This window comes from Rhinolophus sinicus, linkage group LG06 (assembly GCF_036562045.2).
Source record: "Rhinolophus sinicus isolate RSC01 linkage group LG06, ASM3656204v1, whole genome shotgun sequence".
Classification (NCBI taxonomy): Eukaryota; Metazoa; Chordata; class Mammalia; order Chiroptera; family Rhinolophidae; genus Rhinolophus; species Rhinolophus sinicus.
Genome location: NC_133756.1, coordinates 31451821 through 31474072, shown reverse-complemented (window position 1 = coordinate 31474072; position 22252 = coordinate 31451821). Strand labels below are relative to the sequence as shown.

Here is a 22252-nt window from a genome sequence, read left to right as displayed (position 1 = left end):
TCCACAAGGATAAAGAGCTTACATGGTGCTGTTCACTAATGCATTCCTAAAGCCTTGGCCGAGCACATAGTAGTTGCTCAATTAGTATTTGCTGAATTAGCAAATGACTAGTTCAATATTCACAAATGAAACCTGCCAAGGACTCCTAAGGTGGACATCTCAGAACATTCTCATTTGAATGAGCTCAAGAAACTGAAGCTTAAAGAGGCCTGGAATTCAAAGCCAGGTCTGCATGGGTCCTATGCCAAGCCTCTTGTTACTATGCCAGGAAGTCTCTTACGGTCATCAAAACACAAGGAAGATACAGGCCATCACATGGATGAACCTTGAAAACATTATGCTAAGTGAAAGAAGCCAGACACAAAAGGTCACATATTCCATGATTTCATTTATTTAAAATGTCCAGAAGAGGCAAATCCATAGAGACGGAAAGCAGATTAGTGGTTGTCTGGGGGCCGCGGGTCAGGAGGCGATGGGGACGGACTGCCTAAGGAGAACAGGGTTTCCTTTTGGGATGATGAAATGTTCTGCAATTAGATAGTGGTGACAGTCGCACAACATTGTGAATGTGCTAAATGCCACTGAATTGGACACTTAAAATTGTTAAAATGGTCATGTTTGTGTTCTGTATAGTTTACCACGGCGGGGTGGGGTAAGGGGGGGGAAGCAAAAGCAAGGAAGGTTTCCTAGGGGAGCCAGGTACCCACAGCTGTTGGGAGGATGAGCCACGGACCCACCAGAAGCTGTGGTCTGCCGGTTCCCCTGCTATGCTGGCTTCAGACACGGGAGCTGTGCTCCTTTTTCCCACTGTCCCGAACCCCTGCTGGATCTGCCTGCTAGCTGGTGGACGGCTTCAAAATCCACCATAATCTAAAAGGATAACATTTTACTTTGCAACTCTGTGGTGTTTGTTTCACTTTGCAATTTACCCCTTCTCTTTAATCAGGATGATCACACAATTACAAATATATAGTATATATTATCCAAGAGGAAACATAGCCGGCTGAATGCTGCTTTGAAATACTGACAGCCCCTCCCATTTTTTGAATTTGTATTTTTAGCCCTAAACTGATTCAAACCAATACTATTCTGGAGAATTTGTGAGTTCTGTAGTGTTTTAACCAAAGAAAGTCTTCCTGAAACAGAACGGGGGGGGGGGGGGCTGGGTGTGTGGCACGGGGTTGGGGTGGAGCTCTGTGCTGGAAGATGCCCCACACAGCTTCCCGACCCCAAAGCCAGGACCTCATCCAGGTCCCACACTTAACAGAATGCTTCTCATTTTGCCTCCAAACATCAAATCTCCCTGTGCTCTAACCATCAGAGTGTTCTTTCAGGAATAGAAATCCTGACTTCTTGATTCCCTCCCCGTCCCATGAATTCACTGAAATAGGCTGAACACTGGATACCACTGGTAGGAGGAGATTTCAGGATTGTCTGGAATGAAGCCACAAGGTGGATGTTCACTGGCTGAGTCACAGGTGCAGAGTAGGCTCACTGAGGGGTCATGACTGCTCAAGGCCCAGAACACTGGTAAATCAATGAGCAAATGGCCTATGAGCAAATTCATTCAATTAGGACGTCAACAAATGCCTACTAAGTGCCAGTCACTTTGCCAAACACATCATTTCATTTTAATGGAACAAACTGTTACTCAACTCCCACTATGCACCAGGGACTGCTATGCCCTGAGAATAAAGAATGAACGAGATGGACAAGACAGCTGCTGTCACTGCGCTTATGATCTATCCAGACTCTAGAGCTGTGCTCTCCGCTATGGTAGCCATGAAACACGGGTGGGCTGCTGCAATTGAGAAAATGAATTTTAAATTTAATTTAATTCATTTAAACTAAAAATGGAAGCAGTGTAAAATATTTTTTTCTGTTAAACACAACTTTATTGTTCTGGTAGGACTGCATTTTACTTTAACTGCTGCATCACCTAAGAATTTAGTCTTTTATTATACTGCACGTGTTAAGTGAGTGCATTGCTTCCAGTATGACATATTAACGCATCACCCATCTAGAAGGTGTAAAACAGACTGATTCAGTTCCAATGATTTTTTTCCATATACCATGAACACTCTAATGTGCTTATTTGAAATAATTTAAGCAGATAGTATGAGTTATGGTGAAACCTATGCAAATCATCATTGATAATTAAATTGAAATACTATGATTTTCTTTCTAGTATATCTAATTCATTTTTCTAGTTTAAAAACATAAGTATCGATGCATTTTTAAATTTAAAATGAAGGCGTATTACTGAGGCAGAATTGATGGAGATTTAGAAGATAGCACTGTGAGGCCTGGCACAAAAGAGCGCTTAGTAAGTGTTCCCACAGTTAGCAAATTCTGTCCTCAGTGTCCCAAGAAGCAAGTTTTCTAGACGTCTTCTGTCCTTGGTTTTAGCCTCCAAGCGTTCGTAAACATGGAGGACTAGACTCAGAACACTCTTCTACACAATTAAGGAGAACTTAGGATAAAAAATAACAGGCATGATCATTTATCAATGTTTCCATCTTTCTAGACAGAAAAGTAAAACACCAGGCTATCCTGTCAAAGCTATCAGATGGCTGTAAGATCAAAAGACACCAGAAAAAGTGTTCTAAAAATGATAAACAGTCACACAAATATAAGAGGTCTTACCCTTGTCTCTTTTTACAATCTCCCTTGGGAATTTCATCCCCTTCAAAGCTTTGGTCATCAACCTGGGTAAAATGACCACCACATGTGCCCCTTCACTCCTGACCGCTGTCCCATGCCCAGTGCCACAACTCAAAATATCCACTGGACGGTTTCATCTGAAGGCAGGGACAGCAACTCTGAATACAATATCTGACTTAATTTCCTCCTAGCCTGCTTCCACCCCAGCTTTCTAGCGGCCTGGAAGTCAGTCTGGGGTACGGGTGCTGGTGCTGGGCCTGTGTGCTCTTCAGCTTCGTTCCCTGCCCTTCCCCTGCTCTGCTCAGCACCCACCAGGGAGATGACCTTTCCAGGTTGCTATTCTCAGGCCTCCTGTGTCAGGCAGCTTCTTATACATTTCCCAAATAGGAGGCACTGGCTGGCCTTTGGAAGTGGGAGGAAGGGGGAAGCCCACTTGTTTCTCCCACTTCTTTCAGTCTTGGGTGATAAGTGACAACACCTTCTCATGGCTCCAGCGCCCACAGAATAGGCTTGCCATCATTCCTGCCTCCCCAGTGACCCCACTCTTAGGCTTGGGTAAAAACCACTCCTTCTGTTTGTCTCTCCAGTCCAGGAATGGTTGCGGTTTCTATCTGTTGCTGACCTTTCAGCAGCGTCACCATCGCTGGTTGGGCTTCTCATCAATGTCATGACCTGTGTAACCAATTCCCTACATGAATTTCCCTGGGTTAAATACTCAGAGTCGGTTCTGCTTTCCTGCTTGGATTCTGATGGTACAGTGGGCAGGTGATTATCCAGGTGCAGAGTTTCGGCTGTTTCAAGTCCTCTGGTATCGACAATACTTGAGAAGTGGGCGGTCTACTGCAAGTCCTCCTCAGGTAAGAAGCGGGATGGGAGAGGGTGCTTCTCAAATCTTGGTGCATGCACATGAAATTACTTGGGGTGATTTGATACTATACCATGTTTGGGCATCACCCTAAAAAATTTTGCTTTAATTTGTCTGGGGAGGAGCCTGGGTATGGACAATTTTTAAAACTCCCAGTGTGATTCTAATATATAGCTTGAGTTGAGAAGCACAGCCCGGGAGATAATGGGACCCAGACTGCTGCTTTCGGGGCACATATGAATATGAGTGTGTGAGTGTGTGTGTGTGTGTGTGTGTGTGTGCTTGAGAGAGAGGGAGAAGCAAAGAGAAATTGTCAACACTGACACTGATGCCAAAGAGAGAAGAAGAAACCTGAACATTAGGCTGAAAAAAAAATCAAATGCTAATTATTTATGCAAATAAATAGTTTTTTTTTTCCCATAGTCAAGATTATTCATAACATTTCATTAACGGTGTTTGCTGTAAGATTTGGTTGTTTCCCTTAGAAAGTTCTATGAGTATGTGAATCAGTAATGAACCTGTATTTACAAGTCACACATGCAAAGCAGTGTCCTTATGTTCCCATAAGCCTTCAGGGCCTGAGTCAGGTAACAAGATCATCTGATCAGTGCTTCAAAACTCTCATGGGAAGACATCAGAGCACTGTATCCGACACCACCTCTCACTGCCTCCTGCTGTGGTCACCTTGCTCAACTTCAAACACAGGCAATCAGCCCACAAAGCAAGAGCCTAGGGAAGAAATACGGGAGGAAAATGCTGCTCTATTTAATAGGAGGAAAGCAGAGCCTCCTACTGACCAGCAAAATGGATAGCTCTTTCCCCTTCACCATAGGGCACAATACCATGCCCATCAGAATCTGGTGGTCACGGTGGTGGGAGTTTCCCACCCGGCCGTTCTCTGTAAATCATTCTCACTGATGGATCTCACTATACAACATCATGCTCAGAATGTGCAGGATGGAAGAACATGACGGAGAAAAAGAACCCAAGGGCAAACTGCACAAAATTCAGAACTTGAGGAGGTCTCACTATAATAAAGGAAACAGCAAACTGAGTTTCAATGAGGTGTAAAACTTAGAGTTAGAAGTCTTAGATGACAATGAATTTAAGTTCCTCAATTTGCAATAAAGAAACTGGGATCTAAAGAAGGTAAGCAATATGTCCAGCATCTCTGGCTAGTGAATGACAGAGAAAGACTAGAGCACAGGTATCTTGTCTCTAAACCCTTGCTTTCCAAAGTATGTGGACCAGCACAGCAGCACCTACTGGGCGCACGTGAGAAATGCAGAGTCTCGGGCCCCACTGGAGACCTACTCTTTCCTAATTTGCATTTTAACAACATATCCGGTGACTTATATCTACATGGCCAGGTGAGAAGCAGCGCTGCCAACCACACTCTGACTCCTCTGGGGCTTTCTGCTCACCCACAGCCAGAGTTGGGGTGGAGGTTGTCTCCATTTCTTGAAAAGCACTTGCTCAGTAACTTACAGCAGAAGCTGATATTAAAACTCACATACATAGAAAGGGAAAGTGTAAATGATGTAGAATGAGGACTTTTAGATTGGTTTTGTTGCCTGGTACCCACATGTATGACTTTAAAACAGCATCTAAGAATCAGAGGCCTGGAACATAGAAGGAGCATGATTAAAATGTGTTGAGCAAATGAATAAAACCTTGTCATATGTGGAGAAAAGATTTTAGGACAGAGACTCCTGAGGTTCACTTTAACACACATTTGTTGAGCATCCACAATGTGCTAGGTGAGGAGATACATTCATGACTAACACATAGGCTGAGAAGCTCTTGGCCTGGAGGACAAGCTTTCAGCATGTGTGTTCCTAGAAAGCAAGGACTTATCTTCCCTCTTCTCTCTTTAAATGTGTCCTGCACACAAAGATACGCTTTGCCAATATTCACAAGTATCGTTTTAATTGGAAGCTTTCCACACTCTATTCATTCAGCAGGAATTGTTGAGTGACAGGGGAGGATTGGAATACAAGAGCTTGGCTTCTCAACCTTCTGTACTTTTGGATCTATCCCCTACTGGGATCGGGAAATCCTTCTTATCTAATCTCTCCACATTCCCTCCATCTGCCCCTTCTCTGCTGAGTGCTGAGTCTCAGGAGGTTTGATGAAGACACAGAGGTTAGCTGCTATACTGAAGCAATGGCCTCCTGTGTCCCGGCCCAGCTGCTGAGTGACTTCTTGGTCTCCCCTCGGCAAGGCACCTCTGCCCTTGAATGCCCGGAGTATCTGTGATGAAAGTTATCCTTGAGTTTATCTTGAGTTGAAAATTACAGTATCACTTCCTGGGCTGGGCCAGCACCCAGCTACACTTCTTCACTGTGGCTGAGGCTTGGAAGCAGATAAGAGATGGAAAGAATTCATCAAAAGCTGGTCACTTTGCCTTTCTGCAGGAAGGGACTTTAGCCAAAGGCCAAGGAGAGAAAAGGAAATAAAGGCTTCAAAGTCTCTTGTTGGGGTTTACAGCAGGGAATGTTGTCTAGAAGGACTCTGGCTGGAAAGGAGGTATAGACGCTTTGCTCAAATAGCAATGACGACGTCGACGACTTAGGATGACGACGATGACGATGACGATGATATCAGTCCACATTCTTAAGCTCCTAATGTGCCAGGCACAACACTAGCTACTGTAAGCACTTCATATTATTATTTCATTTCATCTTCACAACAACCCTATGAGAGCGATACGTTTTTCCCCATGCCCTTTTTACAGACTGAGCCTGTAGGAAACCTCAGACGATGAAGAAAAAAGAAAGAAATGCAGCTGAAATTCATTGAACTTAATTATACCACAGGCCCTATGCTAGAATCTTTCATCTGTCACAAGATAGGGGAGATAGTAGAGTCAGTCAGCCAACAAATGTTATCTCATTCATTTGAGGAATCTTGATTGAGTTCTTCCAGGTGTTAGGTACTTTATATTCATTGTTTCCTTACTGTGACTGACAATCCTACGAGCCAGGCACTGTTACCACCATCTCATAGACGAGGACAGTTAGATGTTGCTTTCTTTCCCTTTTCTTTTCGTTTTCCATGACTATGTAATGAATGCTGTCTGTATTCTAGGACTGGAGATAGAGTGGTACGTGAAGCTGACTGTGCCCGGACCTCGTGAAGCTTATGTTGCAGACAAGTAAACAAATGAATCAAAAAGAAAATGTTAGGTAGTGATAAGTATCCTGATATACATGAAGCAGGTGACATGATAGAAAATGACCAGGAGCTGCTTTAGATTCAGGGCTCATTTCTGAGGAGGTGACATTTTAGGTGAGAACTGAAGGAGTGAGTCATGCAAAGATCTCAGACAAAGCCCTCCAGACAGAGAGAACTGCTAGCACAGAAATCCTAAAGCCTGCAGAACAAGCCTCAGGTATCCGAGGAACAGAAGCACAGCCAGTGTGGCTGGAGTTGAATGATCAAGGCGAGAGGAGGACAAGGGGAGGCCACAGAGCTAGGCAGCGAGCCTTATAGGAGAGCCCCGGGGAAGGAGTTGAAAATCCATTCCAATGGGAAGTCCTGGAGGGTCCATTAGAACAGAAGTATTTTCAAAGTCCCACTCTGATTTCTGTGGTGAGAAGTATCGTATAGGAGAAAAGGGTGGAAGAAGGTATATCAGTACTAAGGCTGATATAGAATTTCAAAGATATGATAGTGGCTTAGAGGTGGGTGGTAGGGGAGAAGGAGAAGAGTGGGTGGCTGGTCGAAGTACGTGCTGACACTTTGGATGACCTGCTTTTGTTTGTTTGTTTTTTACGGCCTCTAGCATACTGAGTAAGCAGTTTGAGGGCAAAGCTCTGTCTTTGTAGTTTCCACAGAGCTTGGCCGAGAGCCTGCCGTTATTGAAGGTGATTAATAAAAATCTGTTGAACTGAATCGATGTTTAGTGTTTGTTGGATTGGATCTGTTTGCCTATCAGAAAAGCTCAAGATATATACGAGGAGGTGGCCTGAAATAAACATGAGTAATATAATATTGGTACTCTCCAGGCCTCACTATGATCAAATTAATCAATTTAATGATCCCAAAAGATTAAAACTAAAGAAGTCCGATATGAACTAGGATCAATTGAAAGCCATTTAACCTTTATGAGCCCCTCTGAGAATATGGAGGTCAAAACGTCTTCCCTGGAGAGCTGTTTTGGAGAGAGGTGATGTATGTAAAGAGTCCCAACCCATTTCCTTGTTTTGGGGAAAAGGTTGAACAGAGGGAGGCTGTCATAAAGAGCAATGCCCTTGGGCTTCACAGGCCTTCCAAGACAGCACCTCCTCAGTACTGTGCTTAGTTACACATGGACAAGAGAGCTTCCTTGGAGGTGGGAAATGTGCAATGCCAGAGTAAGGACCTCCAAAAATCTGCTTCTCTAGAAGCAATGAGAATACTGGCAAAAAGTCATGAAAAATCAACATTTTCAAAACTAGAAATTAGCCAAAGGTTTGCAACACTCCAACGAACATTTATTCAACAATAACAACAACAAATGCTGAAATTTGGTAATAGCCGAGTTCTGTAGAATTTTAACTTGCCCTAGTCCCATCTCCTTCTCCTGAATTCTGCAGTAAACTTAAAGATAGCAGCCTCCCCTCCCCAGCAGCTGTAAAAACTAGCAGCCTAGCAGTCGCTAGAAGAGGCAGAGGGGCTGGAGCACCTCAAAAGCCCCATCCCCAAGTATTGCCACAATGTGATCTGGCTAGCAGCAATCTGGAAAAGTCCCATTCACAGGGCTCGTCTTTATTTGACTGGACTCAGCTTCTCAGTGCGAAAAGCCCTAGCCTCAGGACATTTGCTGTAAAACACTCATAGTTGCCTAGGGTGGCAATACCAGTTGGGGAAAATGAGAGCCTGGCCAAAAATCTCAAAATCTCAAAGGATCTAAGGGATGAGATGTTCATAGAGTGCTTTGTAAAACTCCAACATATTACTGGGGATATAGAAAAACATGTTCATATGTATCCCCCAAAAAGAGGTGTGCCTGAAAAAGCCCTAACCTATCATCAGTGGTGACTGGCTAACTTTGAGGCCTGCTCAAGCAGGAAATGAAAGCAAAAGTAGAGTTATAAACTGCTGGAGAGCTGAAGGAATGCCCCGAAGCACACATGGAACCCCAAGACAAAGGCTGAAAGACTTACTGGTTTAAGGACATCTTTGTTCCATCATTAGCTGATCACTAAGCTCACTGAGCAGAGATTTCAGCAGCCATACATGACAGGGAACACAAACGTTAGTGAATTCGTTCAGGAAAGTCACTAAACAAACAGCAACAACAACAGCAACACACAGCAATATCAAAGGGGAGGCAATCTGATTTCCAGCGTTGCCACAGTACATTATTTAAATGTCAGTTTTCAATAAACAGTAGTTCTTTGAAAAGATCAATAAAATTGACAAGACTTTAGCTAGACTAGCTAGTCTGACCAGGAAAAAAAAGAAAATATCAGTTACTAAAACTAGTAATAAAGGAAGGGATATCATTACTAATATTAAAAGAAAGTAAAAGAATGATAAGAAAAACTATGAACAACTTAGGTGACCTAGATGAAATGGAAAAATTCCTAGAAAGATACAAACTACAAAAACTGACTCAGAAAGTAGAAAATCTGAATAGACACCCATAACAGATAAAAAAGTTGAATTAGTAATTTTGAAACTTTCCACAAAGAAAAGTTCAGGCCCAAATGGCTTTACTGGTGAATTTTACCAAACATTCAAAAAATAATTAATACAAAGTCTTCACAAACTCTCCCCAAAAATAGGAGACAAGAGAATACTTCCCAACTCATAGTATGAAGCCAGTATTATTCCAGTATCAGAAATAGACAAAAATATCACAAGAGAAGAAAATTACAGACCAATTATCTTTTATAAACAGATGCAAAAATCCTCAACAAAATACTAGCAAACTGAACCCAGCAACATATAAAAAATAATTACACACCATGACAAAGTCAAAATTATTCCAGGAACATGAGCTTTGTTTAACATAAAAAATCACTGTAACACATACTATTAATATAACGAAGGACAAAAAAATCATGATCATCTCAACAGACACAGAAACAGCATTTGACGAAATCCATCACCCTTTCGTAATTTAAAAACACTCAAAAATAGGAATAGAAGAGAAAATTTTCAACCTGATACAAGGTTGAAAACCCACAGCTGGCATCATGAAAGCTTTCCCCTTAAAATTAGGAAAAAGACAGGATGCCAGTTCTCACCACTTCTATTTAATATTGTACTGGAGGTTCTAGCCACAGTATTAGGCAAGAAAAAGAAATAAAAGGAATCAAGATTGAAAAGAGAAACAACACAACCTCTATTTGAAGAGGACATGATCGTGTAGATAAAAAATCCTAAGGAATAAACACACGCACACACACACACACAACTATTAGTGCTAATAAATAAGTTCGGCAAGGGTGCAGGATCTAAAAAAATTAGTTTCACCTCTATAGAGTAGCAATGAAAATCTGAAAATAAAATAAGAAAATAATTCCATTTGCAATAGCATGAAAAAGAATAAAATACTTAGAAATAAATTTAACACAAAAAGGACAATACAGGCACACTGAAATTTATAAAACATCATTAAAAACATTAAGTGAATGGAAAGACAGCCCATGTTCATGGATTAGAAGATTTAATATTGTCTGTATGGCAATCCTTCCCAAATTGAACTACAAACTCAGTGCAATCCCTATCAAAACCTCAGCTGGCCTCTTGGCAGAAATAAACAAGCTGACCCTAAAATCCATATGGAAACGGAAGGGGACCCAAAATGGCCCAAAAAAGTCTTGGAAAGGAAGAACCATGTTGGAGAACACGATGGTCAGTTTTATGTGTCAACTTGGCAAGGTACAGTCCAGTTCTTCAGTCAAATGCTAGGTATTGTGTGAAGATACTTTGTAGATGTGATGAACATCTACACTCAGCTAATAGTAAAAGGCCATCCTCGATAAAAGAGTGAGCCTGATCCAGTTAGTCGAAAGACCTGGAGTGCAGAAGTGAGGCTTCCCTGAGGAAGACGGACTTCTACCTATCGAGTGCAGCAGGCGCCCCTGGCCTGGAGTCTCTGGCCTGCCCCTCCTGACACTGCCCTATGGGCTTCAGGCTTGGCCAGCCAGCCCACACAATCACATAAGCCAATTCCTTTCAATACACGTCTTTATATATGTATACATCTGCAAGCCAAAGAATGCTGGCAAATCACCAGAAGAAGCAAATCTTCCTCACAACCCTTAGGAGGCACCAACCCTGCCGACACCTTGATCTTGGCCCTCTGGCCTTCAGAACTGCGAGGCAATAAATTTCTCTGTTAGCCACTCAGTTTGTGGTAATGTTAGGGCAGCCCTAGAATGCTAATATATTAAACAATGTGTATTACTCTTAAATTTGCACATACAGAGGATCACGTATGAAGCGTGATCCTGATTTTGATGGTGAAAGTATATTTTGTAATATATTCTGCAACAATGATTATCATGTAATCCCATTACTATATGTGAACATGATATATAAAGTTCTTATGTAGTTCATTTGCTAAAATTCTTAGCAAATTTAAGGATGGCTTTAGGAATTTCACTGATCATAGTAGCTGCAAATGGCTCAGGGAAGTGTAGTTTCTCCAAATTAAAATTAGTTTTAAAAGGTAAGCATTATGAGGACTCAACAAATGGCACTGTGTTCAAAAGAATACACTATGTAAAAATCTTGTGTAAAACAACAGAGTCATTTTGTTGCAACGAAGGCAATAAAAGTTGTTAATGGAACTAATACATAACTTTCTATGAATTATATATAATATTTCTGGCCCATGAACAAAACACCCATGCATAGTAACGATTAAAGTAGTCATTTTTGATAGTTCCTGGTTTCCAGTCATATAAAAACCATAACTTTACATGTATTTTTTTTTATTTTGCCATTATGAAGGTATATTTGTCAACGTGGGAGGATAGAACAGATTTCATCTAACAGTTTGCTAGCTTGATTTATAACTTTTAAATATTTAGACATGTGGTATGTGGGCCCCCACTTGTACTCATGCTCCAGGCCCTATAATTGTTCGAGGTGGGCCAGGACCCAGCAATGACAGAAGAAAATAAAGCCTGACGCTACCAATAGAAGCCAAACTACTAATGTCTCTAACTGGCTCCTACTTTAAACTAAATCACCATGCTATAAGCTGCATATGAAAACCAATGCAGTCCCCAAGGGAATGACAAGTGCCTCAAATGCTTTGCCTTCCTGGGCCACAGTCCCAAGGGACAAGCCCTATCCAATTGAGGGTAGTGTAGCCCTGTGGCCTCAAATGGCACTCAGCTCTTACCAAGTTCCACACACCTAATACATTTCACTGTTCAAATATTAGGGTTGGGTCATGAACTTGCATGTATCTCCTGCAATAACTCTTTTATGCACCTTCAAGCAATTTTATAATTGCACTTTGCTCCTACCTTGGAAAAAATACTGTGCAGCTTGACAAAAGATTTTCAGAGCAATCCTCAGTGCTGTGACATTTCCTGTGGCTATCATTTTGTTACATTCTACCTGTCCCCATGTAGTGTTTGATGCTTGTTGGGGGCTATGAGGCTAGGGAAAGGAACTAACATTCTATTAATATTTGAGAGTTATTCTTAAGACAAGGGGAACTCTTGAGACAGGGTTAAGTGAAAGGGCAGCTGAGAAAGGAAAAATGTAGGATACGTCATTAGTTTCTAAGGGAACGGGAAAAAAAGGGTATCAAAATGTCAACGGGCAATGCCATAATAAGGATGAAGCTTTACTGCCAAAAGCTCCTTGGGATTTCCAATTTCAATTGCATCTTACTGTACCTTTCTCCAAACAAACGTGGTAACTATACATCTCATGCTCTTGCTGACTAACATGATGAGTAATCAGACAGCTAAGATGAAACAGAGGGGCCTGACATCAAAGGATACTTTTAGCTGTGGTTGAGCATCTTTAAGGAACTTCAATACCCTATCCACAGATATCAGCTCATGAAAGTGGTATACAATATTCAGTCCCCTTTTATCCGCAGTTTCACTTTCCACAATTTCAGTTACCTTCAATCAATCTGAATCCAAAAATATTACATCCCAGAAATGAACCATTCATGAGGTTTAAATTGTACACCATTCTTAGTAGTGTGATGAAATCTCACGTCATTCCTCTCTGTCCTGCTCGGGACTGAATCATTCCTTTGTCCAGTGTATCTACTTGTATACGTTCCCCACTCACTGGTCGCTTAGTAGCTGTCTCAGTTATCAGCTCGACTGTCATGGTATTGTAGTGCTTGTATGTTCAAGTAACCCCTTATTTTATTTCATAATGGCCCCAAAGCATAAAATTTGGATATGCCAAAAAGAAGCTGTAAAGTGCATGTATACATAGGAAAAAACAACATACATATATATGTTCCATGGTTTCAGGCATCCCATGGATAAAGGGGGATACAGGGGGTATTATCTTTTTATAAAATTAAAAACCATGTGAGACAGACTGGGCTCATCAGAAAGATGGCAGCAAGGAAAGAATCAAAACTTCAAGAAGAAAGGACATACAAGTGTTCAAAAATAATTTTGATAAGAAAAAAAGGAACTTTCTGATGCAAGAGGCAGAAAGTCAACAGCCCAGCGCTTAACAGTAAAGGCAGATTAGTGAACCACATTAATCATCCTGGGATACAGATTATCAGCCACGTTTGAAACGCAGATTAACAGGAACAAATAAGGTACCAGGGTGCCAAGCATTTTTACAGCAAGTAACAAATGTTGTAATCTTTGTTTAAATAAGACTTCAAAAGGATTCCACATCTCAACCAACAGTGAAATCATTAAAAAATAATAATGAAAATAAATAAAAAAGGTTAACTTCGAGAAATGCAAGGCAGAGTGACGAAGTTCCTGACCTATTTTAAGATCAATCGACATTTTCTACCTGGGTAAGTAGCAATTAGCACTTGGGTGATTTTAAAGACTCTTTTACAGTTGCCTTTAAGCGGCTGATGAAATAGAACAGTGTGGCTGAAGACCAATGTTTATTTTTACCCATTACCTATTTTATTAATGGGATTGTGGGCCACTGGGCCTCCAGGCACACACAAATATATTATAATATCCCACACTGTAATTAGTGGCACGGAGGGGATTAGAGCAAATTAAGTGGCTGTTACGTTTGCCATGGGTATGGTCTTGATCAGACATTTTGATGCTCTCATGGCAGAGCCCAGTGAATTTTATTTCAGTTGTCTACAAAATATGAAATATATTTTTTTGCAGAGCAAGAGTTTTAATAAATGGGCCTCTTCCACCCCCAAATAAAAATACACATTAAAAAAACCCAAAAAACAAATACCCCAAGTGGATACTCCTAGAGCGAAAGAAGAGAATCCCTTAGCTAGAATAAAGGATAAACACATTCCAATAGTGTCAGTGAAAGAAACTGGATCTTTAGACTCCGTGAACCAGGGACTCAAAAAGAATCCAAACTTCATCTAACTCTCAATCCAGGCACAGGTCTTTCTGCCCCTCTGTGAGTCAAAACTTCTGCCTCTGAGCTCTTTAAAAGGAATAACAATAAAGTGACCTCCTAATTGTTAACCTGTTCAATGACTAAAGCATCGGACAGGCTTGCAGAAATGTAGAATAAACCCTTTTAAGCTAAAGGCTAGAGTACAGGTTCCTAAGCCAGCACTGTATCCTTTTTTTGTTTGATGTTACCAAAACCATTGTAAATAATGGTAGATTAATTTTGAAATAGTAAATGTAAGTAGATTTGTGCTTCGATCATTCAAAATCAACATCATCACACTTGGGGTTACTGCCAGTGCTGGTCTCCTGTGAATCTTCATATTAGAGAAAAAGCAAAATGAAATGAGGGCAGGGCAAAATGGAATGAAATCTGGAAATGCCATGTTTTGGCCCACGCAGAGGACCAATGTCTTTGCCTTAGAAACCTCTGGAGAAACACTTAGAAATGATAAGAAAGGAAATAAAAGAACTTACGAGGATCCTGGACTTGCCGTGGGAGGGGGGCCTGAAGAAATGAAAGAAAAACAAAAGAAACAGTCAGTCTGGGTTATTGGACGGTGAGCGTGGGTACCGTCAAACTGTTACAGATTAAAGTTCTCAAGGCCCCCTGAGGTGATCTTTATTTTTCTGGGATTTATTATTTTGCTCCAGTTTCCCCCCAACCACGTCTACAAAAAAGCATACCAGTGAGAAGTTGTCCATATCCCACAGTTCGGGGCCTGAAAAATGCTAAGACAAGTGCTAAAAACTGAGTCAGTAGAATAGGTATCCTTATGGGATGCAGAGAGTTTCCAATGGGAGGCTGAGTGACTGCACCAGGATACTGACTGTTAACAGCAGGGGTCTTTGGTGGCAGCCGGACAGTAAAGGGACATGCATGCTTTCCAACTTCTCTCTCACAGGCATTGTGCTTTAGAGCGGGGGCTGTGGGTGCAGACAGACCTGGACTCCACTTCTGCTCTGCTGTTTACTAGCTAGGCAACCCTGAGCATGGTATTTAACTACTGGGCCTTAGTTTATTTATTTGCAAAATGGGTACAATTGTACTAGCATGAGGGATGTTGGGCACACACTACATTCTCAGTATATGCTCATTGCCTCCCTCTTCACCCCCATGGAGTCAGAGGGCCCATCCCCAGTAGGAGACTGCTTACCAAACTTGACAAACAAAACTCCAGTAGTAGAAACCACCTTCTTGCCGTTGGTCGCCACGCACTGGAAGTAGCCTGTGTCTGTGGTGTCCAGGTTTCTAATCCGCAGCCGAGAGCCATAATTGGTTGCCCGGAAGGAGATTCTCCGGGGTTCCTGGACCACAGGCGCATCATTTTTGAACCAGCGGATGGTGGGAGGTGGATTTCCAGAGACTTTGCAGTGCAGTTCAGCCGTCTGCCCCAGGGATGTGGTGATGTTATTCATGGGTTCATCGAGGGTCAGGTAAGAATCTGTGAGCACAGGGTAAAGGAAGCAGGTGAGAGGGGCAGACAGCTGCAGAGTACCTCCAAGCAACCCAAATCCACTCCAGTGTGCGCCAGAACCACAGAAAGACTGAACACGAGCGGTGGAGAGAGCCACGGCATGAAGTTCACTATTTACCAAGACCCCACGACTATCAATCACCCACCGAGCCTTCTGCTTGGAAGGAAATGTGTTACTCACCATAGCATAAAACCCAAAGTCTTCAAATGACTACAGAGTACCCATGGATAAGTGTATTTTGAAAGATAAGACAAAATGAGCTGTTGTGTTTCAGAGTATGTACGAAAAATACATCATCCAAACAACACAATGAAGAAGAAAAAGAAGTAAAATTCACCTGTATCGCCCCACCCCGAAATAACACCACTCTTAACACTCTGGAAAACATCCTTCCAGCTCGTCTAATGTTAATAATAAAGAAAACATGAAAAACTGGAAAAGTAGGAGCAACATATTTACATCCGTATGGCACAAGATTAGGAAGAATGTCAGAAATTTTCCTGCCAGTGAGGATACAGGATTATGAAGGCCAGGTTGCTGGTAACGGAAGTGCTGAGGTAATTCATATTTACATAATGTTACTCATATCATCCATAGCACATTAAAATATATAATCCTAGGCATTCAATTTTTAATTGAGATATAAGTTACATTCTAGGAAATGTACCAATCTTAATTACACAGTTCCATGAGTATTGATAAATGCATATACCCATATAGGAAATCATCAACATCCCAGAAAATCCCCCCAAGATCCTTTGTAGTCAATCCCTGCTTCCACCCACTCTCCCCTCCCCCCCATTTCAGCCAACGATAGCTCTGATTTCTATTATCAAAGACTAATTTTGCCTGGTCCAGAATTTTACACAAATAGAATCGTACTGTGTGTACATTTCGCATTTGGCTTCTTTTGAAATATATTACATTAAACATTTTAATAATGAAATACATTTTATTTAAGCTTATTCTTCAATAATATAACATTTTATACGTCATACTGATATTAAATGTGGAATCCAGTTGCTGAGAAAATCATTTATTTTTTAAAAATTAAGCTCAGTATTTCTTTAAAAATTGGTCTGTTGTTCATATATATGGAGTTTTCTTTGACTTCATTTCCTGACAACCCATCCTTGGGTAGATCCTCCCTGCCACACCCTCCCATTGCCTTCTGTCCTTCCCTGACCCCCAACCTGGGATGGCTGGTTAAGCAGCTATCTTCTCTGCAGGACTATAATAAGCCTGTAAAGGCCGGCATCTAGAATGTTCTGATTATCACTGCATCTTCAGTGTGTCCTACTGTCCAGCAGCATTGTCCAATTGAACTTACTGTAATGATGGAAATGTTCTATAATTTGCATTATCTAATTCTCGCTACCAGCCACAGATTGAGCTATTAAGCACATGAAATGTGGTTAGAGTGGCTAAAGAACTGACGTTTTAAATTTCAGTAGCCACATGTGGCTAGTAGCTACTGCATTGGACAGCACAGGCAGAACCTAGTAAGTTTGTTGAAAAAATAACCTTATTTTGAGATATCTAACGAGCTAATTTAACCACCCAAATGCCTGTAAAATGCTTTCATAAATGTCCCAGATAAGTGATTATTTGCTTTAATGTTACCTAAACGCACACACACACACACACACACACACACACACACACACACACACGAGGGGAAAGAGATGTCAAAGCCTGGCAGCTCTATAGGATTGTGTGACAAGTGTGAATGCATTTATCGTGTGTGTGGTAGAAAACAGATTAAGCCTGACCGTCACTCATGTGTTACCATAATGACACTTTTCATCTCATTTAAGCCAATGAATAATTATTCTTCACAACAGAATCATGAGCTTATAAATGATTTTGCTAAGGCCTTGCTTCTTTTCATTTATATTGTGATCTCTACCTTTGGGCATGTTTCTATAATCTATATAAATATATAGATTGAATCCGTGAATATGTTTGCTCACAGATATAAGCACATGTGTTCCTAAGAGGTTTATGGTATACCCAGAAAATAAAAACTAATTGACAGGTGGCTTTATGGAGCTATTTTTTTCGTGGTTTTACAGCCCCATCTAATACCTAGAGAGCGGCTCACTATGCACCCTCTGTAGAAAAGAAATGTAGAAACAGCCATTACATAGTGGTGCCAATATAAGCATAGTGGTTAATACTCTAATGGGCAGGTTCTGGAATTTGACTGAGTGGGTTTGAATCCTGGGTCTGCCCCCACCTATCTGTATGACCTTGGGCTAGTTACTTAATCTCTGGGTACCTTGGTTTAACCAACTGAAACATAGGAATAATAAATAAGATTCTACCTGGCAAAACTGTTAGAGAATTACAATTAAATTGGGTGACTCATGGGAAACACTTAGACTAGTGTTTGGCAAAAAGTAAGCACTCAAAAATGTTAATCAACGTTATGGCTATTATTTTTATAGTAATAACACTTTTCTGCATAATGCTTTTCAGGTTATTCAGTTATCCCCTAATGACTGGTGACTTAGGAAAGGTACATTAATTATCATGATCCCCAGTTGCAGAGGAGGAAATCATGTCTCAGATCAGCTGACTTGCCCCAGGATCTCACAGTAAGCTGCATATTGTGATGGAAGCTTCCAGCACCAACGGCCTTGGATCCTCAAGCTTAGCCAAGCACTTAAAGTCTAGCTGAGCCAGCTGGCCAATATGGCAGAAGAACAGGTAGACTATTTAGAATCCTATGAAACTCCAGGGGCTTTACCTTAGTATTTACTTGTGCAATAGTGTCTCAAGGGAGAAATTGTTATCACTGTTTTACAAGAGACTAACCCAGGATTGGAGAGGGTAAGTGACTTGCCCAAGGCCACATGGCTGAGCTGAGGTCCGATTCAGAACTCTCTGGCTCCAAAACCTAGCTCTTCCCACTCCATTAGACTGCTTTGGCAGCTTGAGCCACTGAGGGATGAGAACAGAATTTGAATTTCTTCCCTAAACCGGAACAAGCTGGGGACACACACACACACCCACAGGGCTGTGATCTTCCCCTAACTCCAGCCAGGATCCTCTGGTTACTGGGTCTAAGCTTTACCCATGCATTCTGGCTGGTGTTCCAGTTTCCCTCAGAGGTCAGATAACTCACCTGACCAGATATACTGAGATCCCTGGTCCCTTGCCTAAACCCTGGCAGGTCCTCCTTGAAGCTACATCCTGTTTCCTGCCCTTTTACTAGGGTGGGTCCAGCTTTGAGTTTGAGGGGGTCTCCATAGTGCCAAGAGGTGCCATCATCTAGGTACTTGCACAGCCGGGCTTCCCTCCTCTCAGATTTCTACCTTATTTAAATATCAAAGCCACCTACCTCAAGCCACACTCCCCAGAGGCCAAGGTGACAACTGCTGGGTGCGTGCCTCAGGGGTCAACATGACCTGCTGAGTTTTAGTCAAAAACAAAAGTAATTTCTACTTTTTCTCTTTGGTTCCCTAACCCCACCTTCCCCACAGGTGGCTGCTGATGAAGTCCCAGCAAGCTTTGCGGCCAAGCTCACATAACATATAGTATCAAAGGGTGAGCTGGAACTTTAAACTATTTCTCTTGCCTCCAAACCTACCACAGGCACCCAGTGGTTCAAGGTTTTTTTTGTTCTAGGAACATAAATTAGACAAAAGCCAGAGAGCTCTATAATGGGTGGGCTTGGGGGGTAGGTAGTATTTCAACTATACTTCGAAGGTACACTCAAATTTATTGAAAACGAATTAGTATGGGTTGACCCATTGTATGAAATCAACCCTCAAAGACTCTGGAGTCAGAATGCCTGAATTCATGCCCTGGTTCTACTTCTCAGCTATGTGATCTCGGGCAAGTGAATTAAACTCTCTGTGTCTCAGGTTTGTTGTCTATGAAATTAACATTATAACTGTATCTTCCTCATAGAGCTATTATGAAGATTGAATGAATTAATACATGGAAAATGCTTTGATTAGGGTCTGGCCCAGAGCGAGCTTCATGTGAAAGTTTCTATTACTGTATGAACTACTTTTTTCCTTTATTTTTCTTCCAAGCATATTATTCCTTAAAGTAGGGTATGATTTTCCATTCAATTGATTGGTTACCTGGCCAAGTCCAGCCCTGGCTTTACAGATCAGGAGACCTGAGGGATAAAGCTATTTGTCCAAGATCCTATAACTAACACACTGCAGGCGAGAATGGTTAATTTGTCCAGGAAGCTCTAAGTACTATCCACCGAACAACAAAACTGAGGGTTACAGGGCATCTTGAAATCAATGTAGTAGCTGGTCCAAGCAGTATGTTCCCAGAGAGAACAAAGGAAATGTAAACAAAACTTAGCATTTACTGAACAAAGGCGTCTTGCCACAGACGCAAGGAGTTTGGTTTTAACTTTTTACTGATAAAGAATAATGTTTAAATTTCTTTGCCATCTGTAGCTTCTCACTTAAGAGTTAGAACAAGCAAATGCTCTGGTCCTTGGTGTGGCAAAGATTGGAAGCATCAGAACAGCATTTGGCATAAACAACAGGAAAGCATTTTGTGACGGGAATAAAATAAAATAAAAATGTTTATCTGCATCAGTGCTATCAGTCTTGTTAACAAGCCTCTGGCCGTGATCCATTCTGTTCCCAGAATCAGCTGGATCCTTCTATAGCAGCCTCATGGGCCACACTAGGGTATCCACTCTCTTCTCTACACCCAAAGCGTGGTGTGGTCACTGCAGGTTCTGAGCTAGTCATTCCTTTCAAGGAGACCCAGGCATCCCAGGGAAGAAGCCCTGTGCAGAGGAAATCTGCAAACTGGAATTGATGCCAGTTCTGTCACTACCTACCTGCATGTGTCAGGCAGTTACCTCACCTCTCTAGGCTTTGGGTTCATGATCTATTACTCGGGCCTCTGGGGACTGCTCCTCCTGGAACAGTTCATGTTTCCATACAGGCAGTCACAGAAGCACTGCTTGGTAGACCGCAGGTACAAAGCTTGCATACCAGACAACCCATTTGGCCTCCACATTTAAATCTGGCTACACATATTTTTTCAGTAGCTTAATTCTATACATCTGACAATGTGTACCTGAGCTGTGCAAACCTTTCTCATCCTTCTTCTCTACACCACAAATATTGAGATGGCAGACTGGTGAGTGGAAGGTGGGGTATAATCTGACTTTTTGGAGAAAAAGTTCCAATTCTGTGGACTTCACTTACAGCTCTGTGTCCCTGAATGAACTATGTCTCCCAGTGGTGGTACCAGTGATGATGATGATGGTGATGATGATGATGACACAATGATCATGATAATAACTGACACCTAAAGGGTATTTATTACTACGGCAGGTGTTACAAACTATTATTATTATTCTCAGTTAAACATCAGACACCTAAGGCACAGAGAGGGTAAGAAAACTGTCCAAGAGCACATGGAAGGAAACAGAAGTGAGACAACAAATTATTGATTCAATGCAATTCCAATCTAAATCCCAGCAAGTTATTTTGTGAATACTGACAAACTGATTCTAAAGTTTATACAGACAGACAAGGTACCCAGAATAGCCAACATAATATTGAAGAAGAACAAAGTTGGAGAACCGACACTACTCAACTTCAAGACTTGCTGTAAAACTACAGTAGTCAAGACACAGTAGTATTGGTTAAGAATAAAAAAAAGATAAATAGAGCCCAGAAACAACAGAGTCCAGAAGTAGACCAAGGTAAATATAGTCAACTGAATTTTGACAAAGGAGCAAAGACAATCTCTTTAACAAATGATCCTGGAAAAAATGGACATCCACATGCAAAACAAACAAACAAACACCCTTCACAAAAATCAACTTCAAATGGATCACAGACCTAAATGTAAAATGCAAAATTATAAAACTCCTGGAATATAGGAGAAAACCTAGCTGACCTTGAGTATGGTGATGACTTTTTAGATACCGCACTAAAGACATGATCCATGAAAGAAATAACTGATAAGCTGGACTTCATTAAAATTAAAAACTTCTGCTTTGCAAAAAGCAATGTCAAGAGAATGATAAGACAAGCCACAGACTGGGAGAAAACATTTGTAAAAGACATATCTGATAAAGGAGTGTTATCCAAGATATACAAAGAACTTAAAACTCAACAATAAGCAAACGACCTGATTAAAAAACAGGCCAAGATTTTAACAGACACCTCATTAAAGAAGACATAAAAATGGCAAATAAGCATATGAGAAGATACTCCACATCACGCCTGTATGTCATCTGGGAAATGCAAATTATAACGAGGTACCACTACACACCTTTAGAATGGCCAAAACCCAGAACACTGACAACACCAAATGCTGGCAAAAGACATGGAGCCAACAGGAACTCTCACTCATTGCTGGTAAGAATGCAAAATGGCACAGTCACCTTGGAAGACAGTTTGGCAGTGTCTTCCAAAACTAAACATACTCTTGCCATTTGATGCAACACGCTCATTTCTTGGTATTTACCCAAAGGAGCTGAAAACTATTTTCACACAAAACCCTGCACACAGATGTCTGTAGCTTTATTCATTTAACTGCCAAACCTGGAAGCAACCAAGATGTCCTTCAGTATATGAAAGGGCAAACGATGGTACATCCAGACAACAGAGTATTATTCAGCACTAACAGGAAATAAGCTATCAAGTCATGAAAAGACATGAAGGAATTTTAAATGCATATCACTAAG

The 22252-nt window shown here is 41.3% G+C and overlaps 1 protein-coding gene and 1 long non-coding RNA gene across 5 annotated transcripts in view; one reads left to right on the top strand and one right to left on the bottom strand.

Moving 5' to 3' along the window:
• Window positions 1-22252, bottom strand: part of ROR1 (receptor tyrosine kinase like orphan receptor 1) — a 368707-nt gene that overhangs the window by 99414 nt on the left and 247041 nt on the right. For all 3 annotated transcript variants that reach the window (XM_019731569.2, XM_019731578.2, XM_019731600.2), the window contains 2 exons: window positions 15240-15527; window positions 14560-14590 (listed from right to left, as the gene is read on the bottom strand). In XM_019731569.2, coding sequence (XP_019587128.1) covers window positions 14560-14590; window positions 15240-15527 — 319 coding nt within the window. The remainder of the gene's footprint in view (window positions 1-14559; window positions 14591-15239; window positions 15528-22252) is intronic.
• The window catches only part of LOC141572109 (uncharacterized), a 42057-nt gene that overhangs the window by 6716 nt on the left and 13089 nt on the right, over window positions 1-22252 (top strand). Inside the window, exons 2-3 of one of the 2 annotated variants that reach the window (XR_012497250.1) lie at window positions 3252-3521; window positions 6620-7315. This is a non-coding gene — a long non-coding RNA (uncharacterized LOC141572109). Of the gene's footprint in view, window positions 1-3251; window positions 3522-6619; window positions 7316-22252 lie in introns of those variants that run through there. The other variant, XR_012497251.1, reaches the window with a different exon arrangement.